Below are 24,535 nucleotides of genomic sequence, written 5' to 3' on the forward strand. Positions count from 1 at the left end.
TTTGCACATGTCTGCATGGGTTCCCACCAGGTGCTCTGGTTTCCTCCCACAGTCCAAAGATGTGCAGTTTTGGTGGATTAGCCATGCTAAATTGCTCATAGTTGCTCATAGTTGAAAAACTGAAGAAGGCCATATGCCCAAAACATCGATTCTCCTGTTCTTTGGATGCTGCCTGACCTGCGCTTTTCCAGCAACACATTTTTCAGCTCTGATCTCCAGCATCTGCAGTCCTCACTTTCTCCTAAATTGCTCAGTGTCTAAGGATGTGCAGGCGAGGTGGATTTGCCATGAGAAGTGCAGGGTTACAGGGATGGGGTTGGGTTTGGGTGGGATCCTCTTCAGAGGGTGTGTGAACTTGATGGACTGAATGGCCAGTTCACACACAGAGGGGATTCTATGATTCCATCTCAACTGACTTTGCAAAGATGATTTCTAAATCACTGTCTCCATGCTCTTCACACTGATAATAATCCTGACTTTTTCTTCTACTTGAGGCAAATATTTATTGATTTATTTCATCATTTTCATGTCTTGGTCAGAGAATTCCTCAAGGTCATCATCTATAGAGTATATAAAGTTCAAATTCATTCCTTTATTCTGGACATTTTGATAAATTGGTCATTTTCATTTGTTATAATGCCTTGCACATGAATGATACCCAAGTGTTTCACATGGGGGAACAAGAAAATTGAACACCAAGTCACAAAGATGGAAGCTAGGATTGATTATGTAAGGTGGAAAGATAGGTAGTGATTGAGGGCAGGAATTCCAAAGAATGGAATAAGGCTGGTGAAAGCTGTACCACAAGTAGAGTGAAGATGGACTGCACAGCAGGCCAGTGTCAAAGGAATAGAGCAATCAGGAGGAGGTTAGAGATTGGGTGGGTGATGTCTGGATTTCATACAATGGAAGGCAGGAAGCCAAAGTGGGTGAATTGAGTGAGCAAATAGGATTTGGTGTGGGATAAATCTTTTCTCAGTCTGCTTTTTCTGTACAATCCACTGGCAGGTTAACATTGTCCATTATTTAATCACTAAATCTGCCTTGGCCTTACTGCTATCACTCAACGGTCTTTCAAATCGTCACAGACGTGCACCCTCAGCCTCTGCACTTTACTTATTCTTAACTTTATTTTTTTACCAGATGTGGGTATCACTGGCAAAGCCACATTTATTGTGCATTCTTGATTGCCTTTGAATTGAGTGGTTTACTGGACCATTTCAAAGGCAGTTAAAGTCAACAACAGCCTAAAGCACATTAGTGAATCTGTCTGATTCACTATCAATAATTTCCCGGTCATCATTACTGAGACTGACTTTGTATTCTACATCTATAAATTGAATTTAAATTCTTCCAGGTGCTGCGCTTAGATTTTAACTTGCACCTGTGTGCTTTAGCCTGGGCCTCTGGATTACTGGTCCAGTAATATTACCATTATATCACCATTTCCCCCTAAAATATCATAAATAACTCACTTTTACCCCTCATTCTGTTGCTGTGTTGGTGTACTTTGCTACTCTTATTCCTTCACCTTTCAAATAAAATCTTGCTAAGGATGCACTCTATAATTGGTACTAAATCATGCCTCTCTTGCAGGGATCATGCTTGTGGTTCTTTTGTGATATTTCTAACTTTACTGATATGACACAGCTGCATTATTTATTTTTCCCCCAATGATATCATTTTTTGGTGATGCCTACCTTAGGAAATAGGTATGATGATTTGCAGGCTATGGATGTTTTGTATTTGTCTCAATTCTCCTATGTGTGAAACAGCAATAAATAAGCTAGTATATTTTTAAGAGAAGTTTTATCCCTGCTACTAAAATCATATAGAAATAACTCTTCATATTATTGACTTAAAGTTTATCTATTTAGCTTAATGATTACAAGAATTCCTAATTCAGAGTTTACTAATCTGTTAGAATTTAATGGGACATTTCAAAATTCTGTGTGTTGCTTTTCAAGCATATGTGGACAGGTGATTATTTAGATGCCATGTGTTATTGTAATTACTGATTAGTTTGGTACTGTAGGTGCAGCAAATATTGCATGCTTTGACACCTCTAACAAATCAACATGGAAGGCAAGTGCAGTGTTGCAGACTGCTCTGTTGATAATTTGATCTTATCTTGTTACGGGAATTAAATATAGCCAGCCTCTGCTTGTGATGAAATCGTGAAGAATCCGATCATTTTGGCACCAGGAGGACGCTGCAACTATATAACTGCAGTGTGATCACAAAGTAAAACAAGCTTTTGTTTCATCAGTTCATTTGTAATTTTTATTAATGACTTAGAGGAGGGAGTCGAAGGGTGGGTCAGTAAATTTGCAGATGATACAAAGATAGGTGGAGTTGTGGACAGTGAGGAGGGCTGTTGTCGGCTGCAGAGGGACTTAGATATGATGCAGAGCTGGGCTGAGGAGTGGCAGATGGAGTTCAACCCTGCCAAGTGTGAGGTTGTCCATTTTGGAAGAACAAATAAGAATGCGGAATACAGGGTTAATGGTAGGGTTCTTGGTCAGGTGGAGGAACAGAGGGATCTTGGGGTCTATGTACATAGATCTTTGAAGGTTGCCACTCAGGTGGATAGAGTTTGTAAGAAGGCCTATGGAGTATTATCGTTCATTAGCAGAGGGATTGAATTCAAGAGTCGTGAGGTGATGTTGCAGCTGTACAGGACTTTGGTTAGGCCACATTTGGAGTACTGTGTGCAGTTCTGGTCGCCTCACTTTAGGAAAGATGTGGAAGCTTTGGAGAGGGTGCAGAGAAGATTTACCAGGATGTTGCCTGGAATGGAGAGTAGGTCGTACGAGGATAGGTTGAGAGTTCTCGGCCTTTTCTCGTTGGAACGGCGAAGGATGAGGGGTGACTTGATAGAGGTTTATAAGATGATCAGAGGAATAGATAGAGTAGACAGTCAGAAACTTTTTCCCCGGGTACAACAGAGTGTTACAAGGGGACATAAATTTAAGGTGAAGGGTGGAAGGTATAGGGGAGATGTCAGGGGTGGGTTCTTTACCCAGAGAGTGGTGGGGGCATGGAATGCGCTGCCCGAGGGAGTGGTAGAGTCAGATTCATTGGCGACCTTTAAGCGGCATTTGGATAGGTACATGGATGGGTGCTTAATCTAGGATAGAAGTTCGGCACAACATGGTGGGCCGAAGGGCCTGTTCTGTGCTGTATTGTTCTATGTTCTACGTTCTATGTTCATATTCATTTAAAACTGCAATAATTCAATAATGTTCCTTCACAGAAAATCAAACCAAATGTGGTTGTGAATGTGCTTGTGTTCAAAATGTTAACATTGTCTTCTCCATTCACCATTGGATTGGATGGTAGCAAAACAAGTGTAATCTTCATCTTAGTGCAGTAAGAAATGTATGCTTTATTATAAGCTGTGACTTTCAGATCTGAATCATGTAATTCAGCTTCATTACTCCAAATTACAGTCTGATGTAGAAGATTAAATATCAAAGCTTTAAAAATCAGTGTGTAACAATACTTAATTATTGCTACAGGTTTAGTATTCTTGGTCTGACTTAAGGCCAAAGTTGTCTGGTTTTTACTTTTGATTTTCAATCTAGACAGTTCCCAGACAAGTCTTCAATGATGTGCAGATCTGCACTCTTTGGCTTGTGTCTTTTGAATTTTATTTTCTCCTTATCCAATCACTAACTGTCATACAAGTGCTCACAATTGATAACTGCAGCATGTTCTGACATCATTCCCTAATGAATCCAGAGATGGTTTTCAGATGAATGGTTTACTGAAAATTTTTAACTTGCAAGCTCTGATCAGAGATTAAAATCCGCAACAATTTGTGGCAGTGTTCCAGTGTCATGTTGAGGAGATCTGACCAGTATATGTTTATTTTGCAACTGTGTGGTAACTTATTAATTATTTAAGATGGAAATGTTAGAATCCTTGGCACTTCCCACCAACACCTCTAATCCTGTGTTAATCAGCCTTATAAACAATGCACTTACAGTTGTAGCACATTGAGAGCTGGGAAGAAAACACTCATTTTCCTTTCTATCTGCAAAACATCAAATGTTAACATTTTCTTTGCTCCTCCCATTTGCAAAAAATTAAAGTTGACTTATTAGAAGTAATAGTGCCACTGTTAGAAATCTTGGACCTTTTTTGACATTCTTGTAGGTCTTGGTGTCGCATGTATCTTGCATAATTAGGCCCATTGTCTTGATCAAGGAAATATTTTGGCTACACAGTATCTAAATATATTGGGAAGAAATTAATAGTGGGGTGCACTTTGCTAGCTTTATTGAATATCGTGATCTTTGCACACACGCACCAGCAAATGTGAAAGAAATCTGTACATAGTTGATGAGGGTTAGCACTGCTGCTTCACAGTGCCAGGGACCCAGGTTCGATTCCAGCCTCTTTGGTGTGGAGCTTGCACATTCTCCCCATGTGTGTGTGGGTTTCCTCCAGGTACTCCGGTTTCCTCCCGCAGTCCAAAGATGTGCAAGTCATGTGAATTGGCGATTCTAACTTGCCCATAGTGTTAGGTGCATCAGTCAGAGGAAAATGGGTCAGGGTGGATACTCTTTGGAGGGTCAGTGTTGATTGGTTGGGCCAAAGGGCTTGTTTCCACACTGTAGGAAATCTAATCTAATATTGATTGAGCTGCCCTAGTCAACATCACGAAGTGTTCAAAGAGGGTAACAGTTGTGCAAATATCACCCTATTTTAAATTGACTTCAGACATTCCTCATGATGTGGAAAAAAAAAGTAAACCATGCTGCACTGGTTATTTCTTTAGTAACTCATCTAAGCTTTACCTGCTTTTCTCCATTGATATTGCCAATTAAGTGAACAAGTGTTGGTAGAATGGAAGGCAAGAAAGTAAGCTATAAGGAGGCCACAAAGATGTTGCAAAGGATTTAAATGTATTTGGTGCGTGAACAACAATGTAGTAGGTGGGATATATGTGGCAAAATATGTTGATGGCCACTCTAGTTGAAAAAAACAGCATAAGCACCATATTGCCTCACCATTTAGGAAATGTGAACTGTTGTGATTTAACAGGATCTGAGATGCCATTCTCTAATTCGTTTCACAAAGGTAACATTCAGGTATAGCAATAAATTCAGAAAACACATGCCATATTAAGTTTTATTACAAAGGTATGAGAGTGCAATAATAAAGAAGTATCATCTCAATTGTAGAGAATTAGTCTTTTGGTCTTTCTATCTAAAGAAGTGGAGCTGCCAGTGTTGGACTGAAGTGGACAAAGTCAGAAGTCAAACAACACTAGGTTATAGTCCAACAGGTTTACTTGAGATCCCAAGCTTTTTGAGCGCTGCTTCACCTGATGGAAACTTGGAATTTCAAATAAACCTGTTGGACTATAACCTGATGTCGTGAGACTTCTGTCTTTATCTAAAGAAGAACAATAAGGAAGGATAGACTTTTAACTAAGGCCTTAAAGGAGTGCAGTGAAGGTTCATCAAACTCATTCCTGGGATCTCATTCAAACTGAATGCTGGATGGTTCCTTATTATAAAACCATAGCTCGGTTTTCTCTTCACAGATGCTGCCAGACCTCCTGCGCTTCTCCAACAATTTCTGACTTTTTGTTTTTTTGGATCCAGCATCCGCAATTATAGAGTCATCGAGATGTACAGCAAGGAAACAGACCCTTCGGTCCAAACTGTCCATGCCTCCTTTGTTTTATTTTCTCTGGATGTGTATTTCCCTTGCTTTGGAAGTCCAGAATTGGGGTAGGGGTCCATTCTGGTCAGTCTCGTAACAGATGGTTTGTCACTTAAGGCTGAGATATGGACAAACTTTTTATTTATTAGAAGACCTGCGAACCTGTGGAATTTGCTGTCCCAGGTTAAGGTTTCTCAGTCACTCAGTACCTTCAACATAGTGGCAGGTAGATTTTTGGATACAAGACAAATCTAGCAATATGGGAATAGTGTGGGAAATCATGTTTAGTTAGAAAACCGGCCATAATCCGATTGCATTGCATAATAGACTCAAGGGATCGAACAGCCTACTCCTTTTTCTGTTATGTATACAGTTATATGGACCCTTTGATTTTGTATGCCATCTCAGTGGGACGTTTGACTCTTCCCTGCTTGGAAGTTGGCAGGGAACTGTATAAAACTTGTTAAATTTAATTATGTAGGGGACAGGAGTTAATGTGTGAATGAATTGCAGGAAGATTTCTTAATTTATTCTTCTGTTGCCCCTAATGGGGGTACAAGATGGAAATCAAGCCTCACCATTCCCAGAGCCATATGAAAAATTAAAGATTGTATAAAAGTGCTCAAAATTCCACAGGTTACCAGAAAGTGAGGCCACGTTTCAGCACTTGATGATAATTATGATTTGTCATAGATGATAAATAGACTCTAGCGACATATAAACAATTATAAACCATCATCTCATAGTGAATCTAGTACTTTAAAACACTAACCCTCTGAACCCCCCCCCCTCCCCCCACACACACACACACACACAAAAGTGTCATAGATAGTGGAGAAAAATTAGAAAGACAGTTCAATCATCATTATCAACAGGGTTTGCTGATATAATCCTTTTAGCTAGTCAGGATCTGTGACTCCTCTATCTTCCTTCCCCAAGTACTTGCAATTGCTTGCAGGAGGCACAGGGTGACAAATTCCAACTTCTTGTGTCTATGATTTAATGTGCCACCGTGTACAGAAATTGATAAGTGAATATTTAGTCGGGCTTGAGGTGTTTTGCAGAGAAACAAAGGCAGCTCTTCCTTTTGAGGTCCGATAGCTTCTGACTAATCACAAGCTGTTGAGCTGGCCAGAAGCCAATCACAGGCAAAAGGACTTCGGCATTGACAATGAGTCACCATTCCACTGACCAGTCAGCAATTTGTTACCGACATGGAGACAGACATCCACATCAAATTAGCGTCCCTATCCTTGTGATCACAAGGCAGTAAATTGATGACCCACAAATTACCACAGTGGTTTATAATCAAAATTTTTCAATAATGGGGACCAGACTTTGTGAATAACTGATACTCAGGCACCAAGTTTATGGCTGGAACTAAACAATTGAGAATGTATTTATGACACTGTAGCTTTAGCAGAGCAAAGTTAAATAACAAGGTAATCTGAAGTATAGAGAAATAAAAATACATATGGCAAGGCAATGCTTTTCGTCCATCCCTGTTGCCCTGAGGTAGTTGGACTCTAGGTGCAAATAATGGTTGCAAGTTCCATTCTATGAAGGTGAACTACCTACTTATGTTTCAGAAACATCTAGATCTTCCTTTCAGTGCCAGCCCACAAATTATTGAATTCTGTTTCATGATTTTAAACGGCAAGACAGGTAAGCTTCTGGGCTGCTAGTGTGTTGTCATAGCCATTGGAAAAACACACCTGATGTGTCAATAACTTCTAAATGTGTTTTGCTCTGAACACACCAATTTTGAAGTTTTAACTGTCATTTGACTTCATTAATACACCATTTGCAGAATTGTTTGCCACTTACTGTGGAGGTGATTTTACAGAATGCTGGATGCTCAATAATGCATCGTAAAATATTAATGCAATTTTCTTTTTCCTTATGGTTCAAATCTGCACCAATCCCATTGTGATAGACAGGCATTACTAATCAAAAATGTTAATATATAGAAGTCATTACATTGGAGTTGCAGGAAGGCAGATGACTCTCTATCCAGGTGAGAAATGCCCAAATAACAGCTGACAAAAACAACTGGCAAAATCACCAGTGTGCTTACACTGACAAGGATATTTATTGCATGAGAAAATAAGAAATGAAAGGAAGTGTGGACAGATGCCATTCATGGTGTCAGTGACAAGTGCAAAAATCTGGAATATTTTGAGTAGATTTTTGTGCTTTATCCTACCATCCGTTTATTTTGCACAGCAAAAATTTTAGCAGAGCTACTAACTCCATAATTATGATTTTTTGAATGTTATGCCTTCTAAATTATTTTATACAGCTGCATGGAGGTAAAGTCCCTCATAGCTAAAATTGCTTACTGAGCCATATCTTTGTACGTCTTTGTCAAGCTTCAAAACTAAATTTGAGAAAAGATCACAACATGTTTAAATGTATGAAGTTGTTGCTTTGGTTTAGTGGGTGGTCACACCTCATCATTGGCAGTATAATTTTAAATTATTAGGTGAATATTTGTAAATGAAGCCTGGTTTGAATTTTAGGGAGTTTTTGCTTTCAAAACTCATTCACAGGATGTAGGCGTCACTGGGTAGGCCAGCATTTATGCTTCTCTTTAATTGCCCAGATGGCTATTGAGTCATGGATCTTGACATACATGTTGCTATGGATCTTGAGGTATATGTTAGCCAGACTAGAGAAGGTCAGCAGATTTATTTTCCTAAAGGACATTAGTGATCCAGTCAACCATGGTTTCATGGTCATCATTAGACCCTTCATTCTAGATTTTTACTGAATTCAAGTTCCACTACCTGTCGCATGATGTGAAATTTGTGCATTTGTTATCGTACTTCCATTGTTTCTAAATCTCCTGTAATTTTTCCATATAATAGGGACGTTGCACAAGAGAAAACTGCAAGTATCTTCATCCGCCAATGCATTTAAAAACGCAGTTAGAAATTAATGGCCGGAATAATCTCATACAACAGAAAACAACTGCAGCTATGCTGGCACAACAGATGCAGTTTATGATGCCAGGTGCTCAAATTCAACCAGTTGTAAGTATTATTGTTTAAAATGAAAGATTTTTCTCTTAATTCCATCCAACCCCTCCAAATTTTTTAAAAATGTTTTATATCGTGAGTTCTGGTACCAACTTATACTTTGTTCAATACCTTTTGTAGAGTTCTTCAGTTTCTTCTCTCAGTTGGCAAACTCCAAAACAAAAGAAGCAAAATCTATTTTCCATTTTGAAAATTTAAGTTCTTGAAGCCTAAGCAATCCTGTAGAAGTGCTGATACTGTTTAGTTTGGTTGTGAGAAATGAAATGAATTTCTGTGCTACTTTGCCCTTTCAAATTTCCTTAAAGCATATTTATACTTTTTCTCCACAGGCCACATTTCCAATGAATCCTGGCACAGGAGTAAATCATCATCCTTTTAGTTTTAGTCCTTTTCTGGCACCCATGCCTCACAGTGTCGGATTAGTTCCAACCGAAGTTCTCTCCAGTGCCCCTGTTCTTGTCCCTGGAAGCCCACCTATTTCAGTTGCTGGATCAGGAAATATGCCTAAGCACATGAGGACAGACCGGTTAGAGGTAAAAATGTAGCACCAATAGTATAAATGCAGCGTGATTCTGGTGCATCTTATTTTTTGTTTTTGTAGCCATAATCCATGGTATGGACTTTCAATACATTTTGAAATTGTAAAATCAGTCAGATCTGGAACATATGTTAACAGTTTGCTTGAGTTTGCCATCAGAACTGGCACATTAGGCAGAAGAATCCCTTTACAGTTTGGTGCGATTTCTGGGGAAAACAAAAGGCCAAGAGTTTAGATTTGCTAAAATATTTTCATGAAAGAACAAATGATGGATTTAATTGGGTGTGAAGATATATTTTTCAAAATAAATTTTTAAAACCTATCATCTTGAGCATATGCAATAAATTAAAATTCTGGTCGGCATGGACAAGTTGGACAGAAGGGTCTGTTTCCATTCTGTACATCTCTATGACTCTATGACTTCAAATGACTTCAAAATGAAAATTATCGGAGAATTGAAGAAGTTGAAGAACCTAACATTGTTGAATTCACTGCTTGAATCAGAGAAGTGAGGGGCATCCTGATAAAGGATGTGGTATTCAGTAGGCTAGGTTTTGCAGTCAACAGTTGAGCAATGTCAGTCATCCACTGGTCTTGAAGAAATTTCACCATCAGAATCCCCCTAAGTAATTCCCCGTTCTAGGTGTGAGTTTGAGGCAGTGCTAAGTCAAAGGGACCTCTATGTCCAACAGCAGTGATATCAGCAAACAACGTAAATAGCCCACTATTTTTCAGTCTTCTCTCATAGTAAGCCAGGAGGTAAAACTCACTGTTAAATATATTTTATAGAAAGCAAATAAATGATTTTGAACCAGATGTGAGATTAAGGTTGAAACATAAATTAGCATAATCATTTTAAAATATTTGGACTATTTCATAATCAAATTCAACATTGCGTAAATATGAAATTTAGTTTTCTCAGGGCTAAAGAGCTGAGGCTGCATGGTGTCTCAGTGGTTAGCGCTGCTCCCTCATAGTCCCAGGGACCCAGGTTCAATTCTACCTTCTAGCAACTGCACGGTGGCTCAGTGGTTAACGCTGCTGCCTCACAGCACATGGGCCTCAGGTTCGATTCCAGCCTTGGACAACTGTCTGTGTGGGGTTTGCACATTCTCTCACGTCTGTGTAGGTTTCCTCTAGGGGCTCCGGTTTCCTCCCACACTCCAAAGATGTGCAGGTTAGGTGAATTGGTCATGCTAAATTGCCCATAGGGTTAGGTGCATTAGTCAGAAGGAAATGGGTCTGTGTGGGTTACTCTTCAGAGGGTCACTGTGAACTTGGGCCAAAGGGCCTGTTTCCACACTGCAGGGAATCTAATCTACTCTAATCTAAACTGTGCAAACTCAGCAGAGACATTTTCCCTGTGTTTGGATGGGTTTCCTCCCACGGTCCAATGATGTGCTAGTTAGGTGAATTAGCTGTGCTAAATTGCCTTTAGTGTCCAAGGATATGCAGACTAGGTGGATTAGCCATGGGAAATGCAGGGTATAGGGATGAGTGTGGTTGAGGTGCTGTGGATGGTCACTGTGGACTCCATGGGCCGAATGACCTGCTTCCATACTGTAGAGATTCTATGATTCATGAACATTTTTTATGAATTTGGATATTAAAACCTATTATCATCTCATTTTAACAAAGTGCAATTTTCAAGTTTTTTTTGCAGACACTAATAGTGTAAATGGGAAACTACTTGAATTCACTGATCTCTAATTGTTATCTGGGGATACTTAGTGAGCGCACATTCCTAAAAAGTGTAATCACAAGATGCTACTTGTTGAATTTCATGTTTCGCTATTCATGTGGGAATGGAAATTTCACAAAATTGAATTGTCTGAGTGTGCTTTGGAGAGATGAAATATGGCCCTGATCTGTATTTGGTTTTCCCAACTTGGTTCAAAAGATCAGGACATAGACAAACGAAATAAAAATACTAATGTAGCAATAATTATTATAAAGTGATAGTGACTGACATTTGAAGAAAATGCATGTACAATCTTGTCTTCCTTGGAGAGTATTTGGATTGAAAGTTGACTAAAGAACAGAAATGAGAAAAGTGATCAATTGATGTCATTTGGATTGGAGGATATAAGCCATAGGGTCTCTGGCTGTTATTGTTCTCATTTATAGATATATTATCTGGATTAGATATGGTATCAAACATTTGCAGACAGCACATAAGAAGTAGGGAGTGGTTGACTGTGAAGAGGACAGTGAGTAAGTTCAAGAGGACAACTACAAGTTCATAAGTATGTGATTATCGTATGTAGGTTATTGCCAAGAAATTAGTTTCAGGTATTTTGGGAGAAAGTGATATTAAATATATGCCAAGTAGTAAAAGTTGAAAAATATTGGAGAAGCTGATAGACTTTGGAATTCAGAAAAATCTTTTTAAGTAGGAGAACAAGCTGTTAAAACTCATTATTTTAAAAGAAAGACAGGATCACTAGTCTTGTTAACAGGAGCACAAGAGGACAAAAGTTATGGGGTAATTTTATGACAGATGATGCTGTCACAATAAAAGGTTACTTTGTCCTGGATTTTTTTTAAAGAGGTTGTAAGGCAGAGGTGCCAAACTGGCTACTGAAGATGACTTATGTAAACAAATTGTGAGGCCTTCGGGTTTTTTTTTGTTGGAAGAGTGGAAGCAGACTGAATGGGTGAGGCCACCCATCATGGATACAGATTTCTGGGTTTTGGTTTTTTTCATTAGTATCAGAAACCTTTGGGGTAACGAGTTGGAAGCTTCAGTGAATGATTCCTAGTTGCAATTCTCTCGAACTTTCTCCTGATGTTTCTTCCTTCTGGATTGGAGAACTGTATGTAAAAATCTGTCTGAATTTACCTTTTTGTCAAGGGGTGTGTTTATGGAATGTTACTACATTGGGACAGTCAATTAGTAATAGGTACTTAATCTGTTACTTGGTTAAGTTTTCCAACAGTTAAGTTATTCTAAATTCCTCTTTGTTTGTATTTTAACTATAGTGTTTAAATGAATCGAGTTTTGCTTAATGTGGAATAGTTTGACCAGTTACGTTGTACTTGCACCACAGCATTTCATATATTGCCTTTAAAATAAGGAAAGGTTAGGGACTAGGCTACCTTTTTAAAACATTTTTGAGGAGGTCTGATCTGGTCTATAACATGGCAGAGTCAGGATATTGTGTATAATGGTGGGCAGCTGCCTTTGAGGATCTCAAGATTGTCATCAGAATATAAAGGTGATATACCAATATGCCATTGACGAGAGACTACAGAAACCATGTATTCCCTGTATCTTTTCAAAAAAGCAGCACTGGTTAAGAGAAGACCTCGAAGTTTTGTTCAAAATTATAATTGGATTTAATGAGATAGATATGGTAATTCCCATTAGTTATTGAATGACTAACTCGGGGACACAAAATAAAAGAATAAAGATATTCTTTTCTGCACTGAGGATCAATAGGATATGGACAGTTCTACAACATTGATGGAAGCTGAATTCATTGATTTTTTTTTAAAACAAATTAGATAGCTATTTGAAAACACTTTTAATGAGTGACAGATAATGATTGGATCCAAGTTGTTACCTTTTCCAGAGTGTTGGAGCAGGCACAGTTAGCTGAATGGTAGCTCAAACGCTGTTTTGGGTATCAGTGATACTGGCCATTCTTTCTGTAAAGTTGGACAGTAAATCTCTACTAGTAATTTGACCATAAAGATGGTGAGTGTGTTGTTGACAAACTCAGTTTGGTTTTATCCAAACACATGCTTCCCAACATTGGTTACTTGATAGAAATTGATAATGAGAGTCCTGGTGGATTATTATAACTTATTGATTCCAAGAGTGTTGTAGTGATTTGTATCTGGTTCATTGTTGACCTAGCAGTCTTCGGCATGAGTCAAGAAACTATCTGAAATCTGCCTGCCTTGTGTAGCCCAATAATGAATTATATGGTGCATTTATTTATTGAACCTTTTGGGAATTGTGTTTAAACAAATCAAATTTGATTTTATATTTCTGAATCTTAAGCAAACAAAGAAACATACTTTTGACAAATCAATAAGCAGTTAACTTGGCAAACAATACAGTAGAGGCAATAAAATTGTAGTACAGTACTTTGTGTTTATTCTTGTGCTTTTAAATCTTTTTCTACAATTTTGTTTCTGAGCAAACCTCATTGTCTTGTAAGTTTGCTCTCTGAGCTGGTAGATTTGTTCTCTGACATTTTGTCACCATGCCAGGTAACATCAGTGAGCCTCCAATGAAGCGCTGGATTTCTGTCTCACATACTATTTGTGTGTCTTAGTCTGTTGTGGTGGGTGATATCACTTCCAGTTCTTTTTCTGATAGGTTGACAAATCGATATGTTTGTTAATGGAGTTCCAATTTGAATGCCAGGCCTCTAGAAATTTCCATGTGTGCCTGTCCTAGGATGGATGTATTGTCACAGTTGAACTGGCGTCCCTCTTCATCTGTGCGTACGGATGCTACTGATAGCTGGTCATGTCTTTTGGTGGCTATTTAGTGCTCTTGCATCATGGTGGCTATTTCCTGCCAGTATGTCCAATGTAATGTTTGTTGCAGTCATTGCCAGGTACCTTGGAGATGATGTTCATTCTGCTGGTTGTTGGTATGGGATCCTTTAAATTCATCAGGAGCTATTTCAGTGTGGTGGTAAGTTTGTGGGCTACCATGGTGCCTAGAGGCTGGAGTGCGCTTACGGGGGTATCCTTTGTTCCTGAGTACGTTGTACAGGTGTTTTTTCTCTGTTTCTGGTAGTTCCTGGGTGCTGCAGTATGTGTGGCTCATTTAAATGTCCTGATTCAGCTCTGTTTCTGGGTGTTGGAATGATTGCTTCAGAAGTTGAGTATCTGGTCAGTGTGTTTGGCTTTCCTGTAGACCCTGGTCTGTAGATTTCCATTGGCTTTGCATTCTACCATGACGTCTAGGAAGGGGAGACTGTTGGTGTTCTCTTCCCCTTTGGTGAACTATATACCGGTAAGGATGTTGTTTGTATTTGTGGGTTTCTTCTAATTTGTTGCATTTCACATCCACTTTGCGGACCCAAAGCTTGGGCTGGATCATGGGAAGGACTGTTTGTTCTAACCTCTGCGTAACTGTTTCTGCTAAGAGTTCTGATATTTGGTGATCCCGTGGGGGGTCCCATTGAGTTGTTTGTGGATCTTTTCGTTGAAGGTGAAGTGGATCGTGAGGCACAGGTCTACTAGTTTGAGGATGCTGTCAGGTGTTTGTGTCCTTGGTTCGTCAAGCAATGAGATCAGTGTTTCTTTGCCTAAGGTGGTGATTATTGATGTGAATAGGGCAGTCACATTGAAGGACTGTAACAAACGTTACAGTGGACAGACAGGCAGAAAACAAGCCACCAGGATACATGAGCATCAACTAGCCACCAAAAGGCATGACCAACTATCACTAGTATCCATACACACAGATGAAAAGGGACACCAGTTTGACTGGAACAATACATCCAGCCTGGGCCAGGCTAAACAAAGACGCACATGAATTCCTAGAGGCCTGGCATTCAAACTGGAACTCCATTAACAAACATATTGATTTAGATCCCATTTACTGACTTCTCAGAAAAAGAACTGGAAGTGATATCGCCCACCACAACAGACCAAGACACAAGTAGCAAATGGGAGAGAACAGCAGCACTTCATCAGAGGCTCATTGATGTTACCTAGCATGGTGACGAAATGTCTGAGAACAAATGTACCAGCTCAGCAAGCAAACTTACAGCCTGATCCACAACCTAAGCGACAAACCTTCTCCAAAATCACAATTATTGTCTTGTAATTTACAACTTAAAATGGTTTTGGAGCATAATCAGGTCAACAGAATAAAGAGATCAACATATATCACATATTGATCATGCTTAATTCTATTTGCATCTTGCTTGTAACTGCTGTCCTCAAATATGATATTGATTGTTAAATTAACATCGTCACAGACATTCCAGTTTTTTTTCATGGTTATGGAAGGTGCCCAAGGATTTCCAGTGGTTATCATTCTGGCTGTCTATGACCTGGGAGAGTAATGTTACCAAAAAGTCAAAATTCTGCATGGTACCAGATATGAATTGTTCTCCATGTAAGTGAGCTACCGGTGGGTTATTCATTCATGAGATGAAAGCATCACAGGCCAGGCCAGCATTCATGGCTCATCCCTAACTGCCCAAAGAGCATCTTAGAGTCAACCAAATTGCTGTTTGGAGTCACATTTGGAGCCAGATCAGGTAAGGATGGCAATTTCCTTCCCTAAAGGAATCTATAATGGATTCGTGGGAGTCATTGGATTCGTAATTTCAGATCTTTATTGAATTACAATTCCACCATCTGCCATGGCAGGATTCAAACCCGAACATTAGTTGAGTCTCTGGATTAATAGTCCAGTGATTATGCTATTAGGCCAATGTCTCCTCTTGAATTCCCTGTTGATGAATGATTTCTGTCCTGGACTAAATTTTAGGCTTGTGCCTAACCTTGGCCTTGCCTTTCACTTGAGTTTTTGAACGCTTATAAGTGAAACAACTCCATTAAATCTAAGTAGAGTTCTGTCTCCTCTTCTGGCAGGTGTGCCGAGAGTTTCAGCGAGGGAATTGCACACGGGGTGAGACTGACTGCCGCTTTGCTCACCCTGCAGACAGCACAATGGTGGACACCAATGACAACACTGTAACTGTCTGCATGGATTATATCAAAGGTCGATGCTCAAGAGAGAAGTGCAAATACTTCCATCCTCCTGCGCATTTACAAGCCAAAATTAAGGCTGCTCAGCACCAGGCCAACCAGGCTGTGGCAGTAGCTCAAGCAGCTGCTGCAGCAGCAACAGCAATGGTAAGTTATTTAACTAGATAACATGATACAAATCAACAACAAATTTATCATGCAATTCGCAACATGGCTAAATTAGATTATTGTGGTCCAGGAGATACATGGAAGTTACACATTGATGTGCTGCATTTGATGCAGTTGCTCTTGTATCTGTTTGTGTGTGGAGATTGTAACAGAAGACCCGAAACTGTGTTTCCTATTGAGTACAACTACTGGCACCATATTCCTTAATAATTTCTAAACTTGCAGTGTAGAAGAAAAGGTGATTTTATATTTGAGAAATTATATTACTTGATAGGAATGGCAACTAATTGTTGAATATGGAATCTCTTGGTTAATAAATCTTTCTGGTCGTTAAGCTAGCAGCCATTAGAGCTGTTTGTGTGCAGTTGCTTTAAGCAAAATTTTTTGGCACATTAAATTGAGGCAGTAATAGGTTAACTTGTTCAATTAAATTTCTATTTCAATAAGCTAGTATTTTTCTATTTTTTTTTACAACATTGTATAGCTAGATTCTGATGTAGATTTGTTACAATGAGTAGAAAAGGGCAGAAAATATGATTTTTTTTCTTTTTATAAATGGATGTTGATACAGAAAACACAAAACAGCATTGGAAAAGCTGTACTATAGTTTGGAGTAATGAAGAAAAACGTCTTTTTTTTTCAGCAATCCCTGAAGATATTCTTTGCTTCAGGTTTATAGTTATATTTATGATTTACAAATTGTTTTGTTGCAATAGATCCTTTTTTTTTGCTCTCTGAGCAGTTATCTTCTGCTTGCAGTGCACATAGATTAAGTTAGAACCTGCTTCTAGCAGTAATGTGGCCAAGATAAAAGCACATAACTAATATTAACGCATTGGTACAAAATGAGCTTCTGGAAAGGCAAAAAAAAAACTGATTTTCCTGTCATTCATTTTAGAACCCATGTAATTCATTGGAAATAATTAATTTTTAGTTATGGAAGTGACACACATTTGGCTGATTGGTGAAGTCCTCAGCTTTGACTTGAGCAATAATAGTTTAAACTCTTGTAGGTCTAGTAGTTTCTGGATCACATGAGTGGCTAACAGTGTTGAAGTAATTTAAAATGAAAGAAGTACAGTGGGAAACTATGTCAACATATAAATGAGTAGACATGCTGGCAGAATAAGATGGAATAGGATGGGGATAGACTCATGTGGAGCATAAATACCAAAATAGATCAGTTGGGTGAACTGTTTGATCCAGTGCTGCTGTTCTTTGCATACTCTGACTCCCTGGCCTGATTGGATAATTTTATTGACTCAGTACATGGTTATTCACTGCCTCCACTTTTTTTTCTAATAATAATAATGTCCCTATGATTGCTGAAAATCAAATGTTGCTGAGGGCCAATAGGCATTGGACCCAAGAAGTTCAAAGTCATTATTCACTGGACCCACTTTCATCACAACCCTTCCTTAATGTCAAAGTTCCCATAAACCAGGTCAGGAAGAGACACCTATTCTAATTAAGAAGTGTCAAAGATCAGTGTGTGCTCAGTATGAAGCCATACTGTTGGCTGAGTGAACTTGCTTATCCGATGGTGAGAAATAAGTGAGATATATGAACTAATGTACTTTATGTAAACGTACATGTTAACACCAGCTTTCCATCTGCGATTGAAGACCAACATTGCAACTTATGTACATCTGAAACCAGCTAATGGTGCTTCCACAGGAAGGACTGCAAACTAAGAATACCTAGGATATTGCCCAGCTCCTTTCCCAATGGAACTGAAAGGATAATCAGGATTTCAAGCAAAGGAGAAAGCACCAATAGTCATTTCTGCTGTTTGTGTCAGCTCTTTAGATTTCTATTTTTGCCAAGAAACTTGCAGTTCAAAGACTGCCTCACACCGAGAGCTATGCAGTCTTCTTGAGTTCACCTGCAGTTCAAGAAAGTTGATACTATTTCCATTGTCCTTGATTGAAATAGGTGCTTGAATGAATAGGTGCTGTGGTTGACAATCCAGTTCCCATTCAAATCAAGTTAAAGGCCAGGCACTTTGTGCTTTACTGCAGATCTGGAGTAGATCCCTCAAACCTCCCACCCATGCCCAAAGTGGAGACTAGTCTAAAATTGTCCAGAGGGATTACTAAACTTTACGGATCTATCCAACCGAACATGCTCCCCAGGGATGGATAAATTATCGACGTACAACTTAGATGTGATCTAATTGAATGACCTGAGGGATCTACACATCTTAACAAAAATAGTAGCAGACCTGGAGCCTTCCCCCACCAATCAGTAGGAAAATGGCTGATCTTGTATCTTTCTTGTCCCTTCGTCGCATCCATTGATTTTGTTGGTGTACAAATATACACTCTCAGCCATGAGATTCCGTGGTCTTCTGGTGGAGAGAATTTCAAAGATTCACAACTTCCTGAGTGAACAAACTTTTCTTTATATCTTTAAGTGTGATTCAGCCAATTCCTTATCTGGAGCTAGTGTAACTTAGATTCTCAAGCCAGTTGAAATAGCCTGCCTACGTTGTCTTTGACAGAGAATGTATGTAAGCTCCATGGCCAGCTTCTGTTTCTCGTGGGAAATTATTATGCATGGAATCTAAGCTAACTTTCGTGTCTATCCTTGAAATTTTTGGCAATAATAATCTTTCTTTGAAGGCACTTACCTGTCTTTATCTGTAAAGCAAGAGTGTTCCCTATTTAGATTTATGTGAGAATTTCAAAATAATAGAATCATACAGTCATATAGCATAGGAACAAACCCTTTGGTCCAACTTGTTCACATCAACCAGACATCCCAATCTGACCTCATCTCATTTGCAAGCATTTGACCATAGCCTTTTAAACCCTTCCTATTCGTGTACTCACCCAGATGCTTTTTAAATTGTGTCCACCTTCACCACTTCCTCTGGCAGCTTGTTCCATACCCACACCACCTTCTGCGTGAAAATGTAACTCCTCAGGTCCTTTTTAAATCTTTCCCCTCTCACCTCTAGTTTTGGAATCCCCTATCCAAGGAAAAAGATTTTGGCTATTTGCCCTATCCATAACCCTCCTGATTTTATAAGCTTCTGTATAGTCACCCCTCAATCTAGGGGAAAATGTCCCAGCCTATTTGGCCTTTTCCGATAACTCAAACCCTCCAGTCCTGGCAGTATCCTTGTAAATCTTCCCTGTACCCTTTTAAGCTTATCAACAACCTTCCTATAGAAGGGTGACCAGAATTTTATGCAGTATTCTAAAAGAGGCCTCACCAGTGTCCTGACTTCCTAACTCCTGATCTTAATGTTCTAACCAATGAAGGCAAACGTGCCAAATGTCACTTTCATGACCCTGTCTACCTATGATTCCACTTTCAAGGAACTATGCACCTATAGGTCTCTTTGTTTGGCAACACTCCCCAAAGCCCTGTCCAGGTTTGCCTTACCAAAATGTGTCACCTCACATTTATCGAAATTAAACTCCATTTGCAACTCCTTGGCCCATTGTCCCATCTGATCTAGGTCCCGTTGTACTCTGAAATAATCATTTTTACTTCGACTTTGCCACCTATTTTGGTGTCATCTACAAAATTACAAAACATGCCTCCTATATTCACATCTAAACCATTTATAGAAATGTCAAAAAACAGTGGACCCAACACCAATTCTTGTGGCACGTGGGATGGTCACAGGCCTCCAGTTCGAAAAGCACCCTTCTGTCACCACCCTCTGTCTCCTACCTTCAAGCCAATTTTGTATCCAATTGGCTAGCTCCCCCAGATCACACATGATGTAACCTTACTAACTGGTCTACCATGTGGATCTAAGCACTTTGCTGAAATCCATATAGGCCATATCTATTGCTCTGCCTTCATCAATTTTCTTTGGTACCTTTTCAAAAAACTCAATCAAGTTAATGAGCCACAATTTCCCACAGACTGAGCTGTCTGTGATCTTCCATATTTGTGGTGCGTGGTGCTTTTCTAAAGGAGATGTATTCTTTACACAGAAAAAGTGTAAATAAAACTACGGATCTTCATCTGTCTGGAGCAGGTGCTCAGTAGTGTTTAATTAAGGTATAGCTTTGTTTTGCCTTGTCTTACATTTTATTTTGCTAGTGCTCATTCTGCTTTTTCTATCAAATTGCTGAGCTTAATATGTAAATAATCTTCCTTTTCAAAGCAGCTACGTGATATAGTAAAATAAAATAGTATTTCATTGAGCATCCAAATAATTAGAATTTTGGCATGTCTGATACCAATGATTACCTTCATATTAGATTATTTATCTATTGACATTGCTGTGTTGATTGATGTATATCTTAAGTTAAGTAAAGGAAGAAGCATTTTATGGTCTTGTGCAGTGATAGTGTCTCTACTTCTGGGTCAGAAGGTTTGGGTTCAAATCTCTATCTGCCCCAGAAGTGTGTCATAACATGTCCTAGCAGGATAAAATAACAAGATGTTAATGCAGTAAAATTCTACAGTGGTTTGGGTGAGGAAATAGTTTCTCCAGGTGGCTATTTTCTCCCTACAAAAAGGAGAAAATGTAATTTGTAAGGTATGTGAAATCTATTATAACTTATTTTTCACAGCTTCGTTGCCATTCTTCCAGAAGTCAGCCACCTACTTAGCTGATAGATGCACACTTAAAATGCTACCTTAAGTTTCACTGTACCAGAATAAAAAGTGCAGTTTACTTGTTTAATTTGATTAACATCGCATTTTGTTACAACATAAAATGCGGTTTGAATGCTATTTTTTTCAAAAGCAATGTTTGAAGTGTAGCATGCTGTCTGGCAGGAATGTGAAAATAGGTCAATTTGTGAGCATCAGTATTGAGATTTGTATTTGCTAGGGACAGAACATTTCTTCACTCAGCATCTGTGTGGGAAGTGAATGCTACCATACAATGTTCGTGCAAACACTTGCAGATAATACTATCCTGCCCCAACAACCTTTTAATTTCAACCTCAAATTAATACCCCTAGCGTTCAAGAGTAAAATCTGCTTTTCACATTAGTGGATTCTTTTGATTTAATTTGCAAGTAAACTGACACGTTTTAATTTATATGCAGCTTTTTATTAATTACTGTGCACTTGCAATGGCAAGTAATTTGATACTTGTGCATAGAGATCCGGCAGTAAGTGAGAAGGCAATACATTTGTTGCCATCATCAGAGTGGATAAATGTAAGACTGCATTGTCAGCCCAACTGATCCATGCTTTAGCATTCGATCCTACCCAGACTTGAGGATTCTAGTCCTGGTACTACAGATTTCATTGTGAGATCACTCGATGCCCATGTGCCTTCAGTTTCCCAACATGTTGGTGATCTTGGTCATTTGTGTTAGCCAATAATGACAACAATATCTACATGCCACTGTGCTCAGGGACCCATTGTATTCTTTGTGTAGTTTTGCCAAAATGCATGGGATCTAGGATCACTGTACATGTATTTGGAAAGGCAAGGACTGATTCGGGATAGTCAACATGGCTTTGTGCGTGAGAAATCATGTCTCACAAACTTGATTGAGTTTTTTGATGAAGTAACAAAGAAGATTGATGAGGGCAGAGCAGAAGATGTGATCTATATGGACTTCAGTAAGGCGTTTGACAAGGTTCCCATGGGAGACTGATCAGCAAGGTTTAATCTCATGGAATACAGGGAGAACTAGCCATTTGGATACAGAACTAGCTCATAGGTAGAAGACAGAGGGTGGTGGTGGAGGGTTGTTTTTCAGACTGGAGGCCTGTGACCAGTGGAGTGCCACAAGCATCGGTGTTGGGCCCTCTACTTTTTGTCATTTACATAAATGATTTGGATGCGAGCATAAGGGGTACAGTTAGTAAGTTTGCAGATGACACCAAAATTGGAGGTGTAGTGGACAGCGAAGAGGGTTACCTTAGATTACAACAGGATCTGGACCAGATGGGCCAATGGGCTGAGAAGTGGCAGATGGAGTTTAATTCTCATAAATGCGAGGTGCTGCATTTTGGAAAAGCAAATCTTAGCAGGATTATACACTTAATGGTAAGGTCCTAGGGAGTGTTGCTAAACAAAGAGACCTTGGAGTGCAGGTTCATAGCTCCTTGAAAGTGGAGTCGCAGGTAGATAGGATAGTGAAGAAGGCGTTTGATATGCTTTCTTTCATTGGTCAGAGTATTGAGTGCAGGGGTTGGGAGGTCATGTTGCGGCTGTACAGGACATTGGTTAGGCCACTGTTGGAATATTGCGTGCAATTCTGGTCTCCTTATTGGAAAGATGTTGTGAAACTTGAAAGGGTTCAGAAAAAATTTCCAAGGATGTTGCCAAGGTTGGAGGATCTGAGCTACAGGGAGAGGCTGAAGAGGCTGGGGCTGTTTTCCCTGGAGTGTTGGAGACAGAGGGGTGACCTAATACAGGTCTACAAAATTGAGGGGCATGGATAGGATAAGTAGACAAAGTCTTTTCCCAGGGGTCGGGGAAAGCATTGGTCTAGGGTGAGAGGGGAAAGATATAAAAGAGACCTAAGGGGCAACTTTTTCATGCAGAGAGTGGTACGTGTATGGAATGAGCTGCCAGAGGATGTGGTGGAGGCTGGTACAATTGCAACATTTAAGAGGCATTTGGATGGGTATATGAATAGGAAGGGTTTGGAGGGATATGGGCCGGATGCTGGCAGGTGGGACTAGATTGGGTTGGGATATCTGGTTGGCATGGACGGGTTGGACCGAAGGGTCTGTTTCCATGCTGTACATTTCTGTGACTCTATGACATTGTTTCCCAAGGACATTTTTTTGTTGGGTAAATCAGTATTTGTGCCCATCTCTAATTGTCCCTAAAAAGGAGTATTTCAGTCCTGGTTTTGAGAATCTGCTCAGAGTGAAGTGAAAGAACGGAATGCCACCTTGATTTACTTCTAGTTTGCAGAGATATAGGTTTTGATGGTTTACTGCTTTCTAAAGGTACTTACAAATGAGCAATGCAGAATCTAGCTATCTTTGTGTAATTTCATATTTCTTAAAAGTGTGAAAGATGCAATTACTTAATTATAAGCTTATATAATTGCACATACATTTTGCACAAGTTGATATCAGTACTAGTTAAAAATCATGTTTTGCTCTCTTTTATGCTTTTAACAAAGGTACAGTAAATTGCTTTTTTTTTGCTGTATAGTACTAATTCAGTATTTGTAACTGCAATCTTTTGACAACTCATTTTATGCATGCTCTGTGATGTATGTTGTATACTGCATTCAGGGTTTTTTGTTTTTTTTTCTCCTCACCTACCTGCAATGTACTGCTGTTCCCATGACGCACTTCTGCTTGCTGTTTACCTGTATGTTAATACGCTTGAACCCCATTGGTCCATTGCCATCATATGCTCGCTGCCTGCTATTTAAGACTCAGTCGGCTGCCAAATCTGTGAAACGACCCCTCGAGGCAACCTTTGACCTGGTACTTTGACCTTTCACCTTCTTGCTTTGCATGCACTGTAGTGATAGTAAATTAGTATAACTTGATTTTATTTTTAATTTTGAGAAATGCTTTTAATTAGATGTTTCTTGGAAGAATATTATGTTCATACTAACTAAATGTACTGGCCTTTTAAAAAGCCATGCTATAAATTTTAAACTTTTTTTTTGAATATCTGAGGTTTGCATTTTGCATTTCAGGTGTAGCACCAGATAGCTTTCACTACACAATGTTGAATGAACCTGTTATAGTCTAAATTCATTATAATTCGTTTGATGCATTTGATAGCATTTAAGTATGTGGATCTGATACCTATCTGCTGTAATTAAGTTGCTTAACAACATTTCAAAACCAGTTATAGTGAGAGCATTTTCATTAATTTTTTTTTGGTTAAGGGCAAGTTTTGGCTTTAAAATAATGCAGCTGTTGTCTTGTAATGTAATGTCAAATATCACAGTATTAATTTTTTTTGTTGAAACGAACTATGCTTGTACCTTTTATAGAACACCTGTCTTCCACCGGAAGTGTTCTTGTGCTGCTTTGATAAATGTAATGCTGTCAGTGAATGACAAGAATTTCATGCTGTCTTCTCCATTTGTCACACTTGTCTTATTCAATCCCTCATTCACAGGCCTTTCCACCTGGTGTCCTTCACCACTTACCAAAGAGACCAGCCCTTGAAAAAAGCAATGGCACCAGCACAATCTTTAATCCTAGTGTTTTGCACTACCAACAGGCTTTAGCCAATGCACAAATACAGCAGCCAACATTTTTTCCAACAGGTATGTCCTTTCCCCCTTATTGACAGTATTATAAGATTGCACTGTTGATGTGATCAGGTAAATAACCTAGCCATTACCACAAGTTGATATTCAAAGATATATATTTTCTTGTTGCTAACACTTGAAGCTGCATGTTACATTAATTACAATGGCTTTAAAATGCTGTGTTTTATTTATTCTAAAAGGCTAAGACCCAAAAAAAACCTTTGACCTTCTTTTGTTTCAGTTGAATC

At 39.1% G+C, this 24,535-nt stretch overlaps 1 protein-coding gene across 7 annotated transcripts in view; it reads left to right on the forward strand.

Annotated features, from left to right (window-relative positions):
- mbnl2 (muscleblind-like splicing regulator 2) overlaps positions 1-24,535 on the forward strand; it is a 128,924-nt gene that overhangs the window by 73,378 nt on the left and 31,011 nt on the right. For 5 of the 7 annotated variants that reach the window (XM_072578009.1, XM_072578004.1, XM_072578005.1 and 2 more), the window contains exons 3-7: positions 8,550-8,714; positions 9,050-9,253; positions 15,832-16,095; positions 23,449-23,502; positions 24,152-24,302. In XM_072578009.1, coding sequence (XP_072434110.1) covers positions 8,550-8,714; positions 9,050-9,253; positions 15,832-16,095; positions 23,449-23,502; positions 24,152-24,302 — 838 coding nt within the window. The remainder of the gene's footprint in view (positions 1-8,549; positions 8,715-9,049; positions 9,254-15,831; positions 16,096-23,448; positions 23,503-24,151; positions 24,303-24,535) is intronic. The other 2 variants (XM_072578011.1, XM_072578010.1) reach the window with 1 other exon arrangement.

Source organism: Chiloscyllium punctatum, chromosome 9, assembly GCF_047496795.1.
Source record: "Chiloscyllium punctatum isolate Juve2018m chromosome 9, sChiPun1.3, whole genome shotgun sequence".
Classification (NCBI taxonomy): domain Eukaryota; kingdom Metazoa; phylum Chordata; class Chondrichthyes; order Orectolobiformes; family Hemiscylliidae; genus Chiloscyllium; species Chiloscyllium punctatum.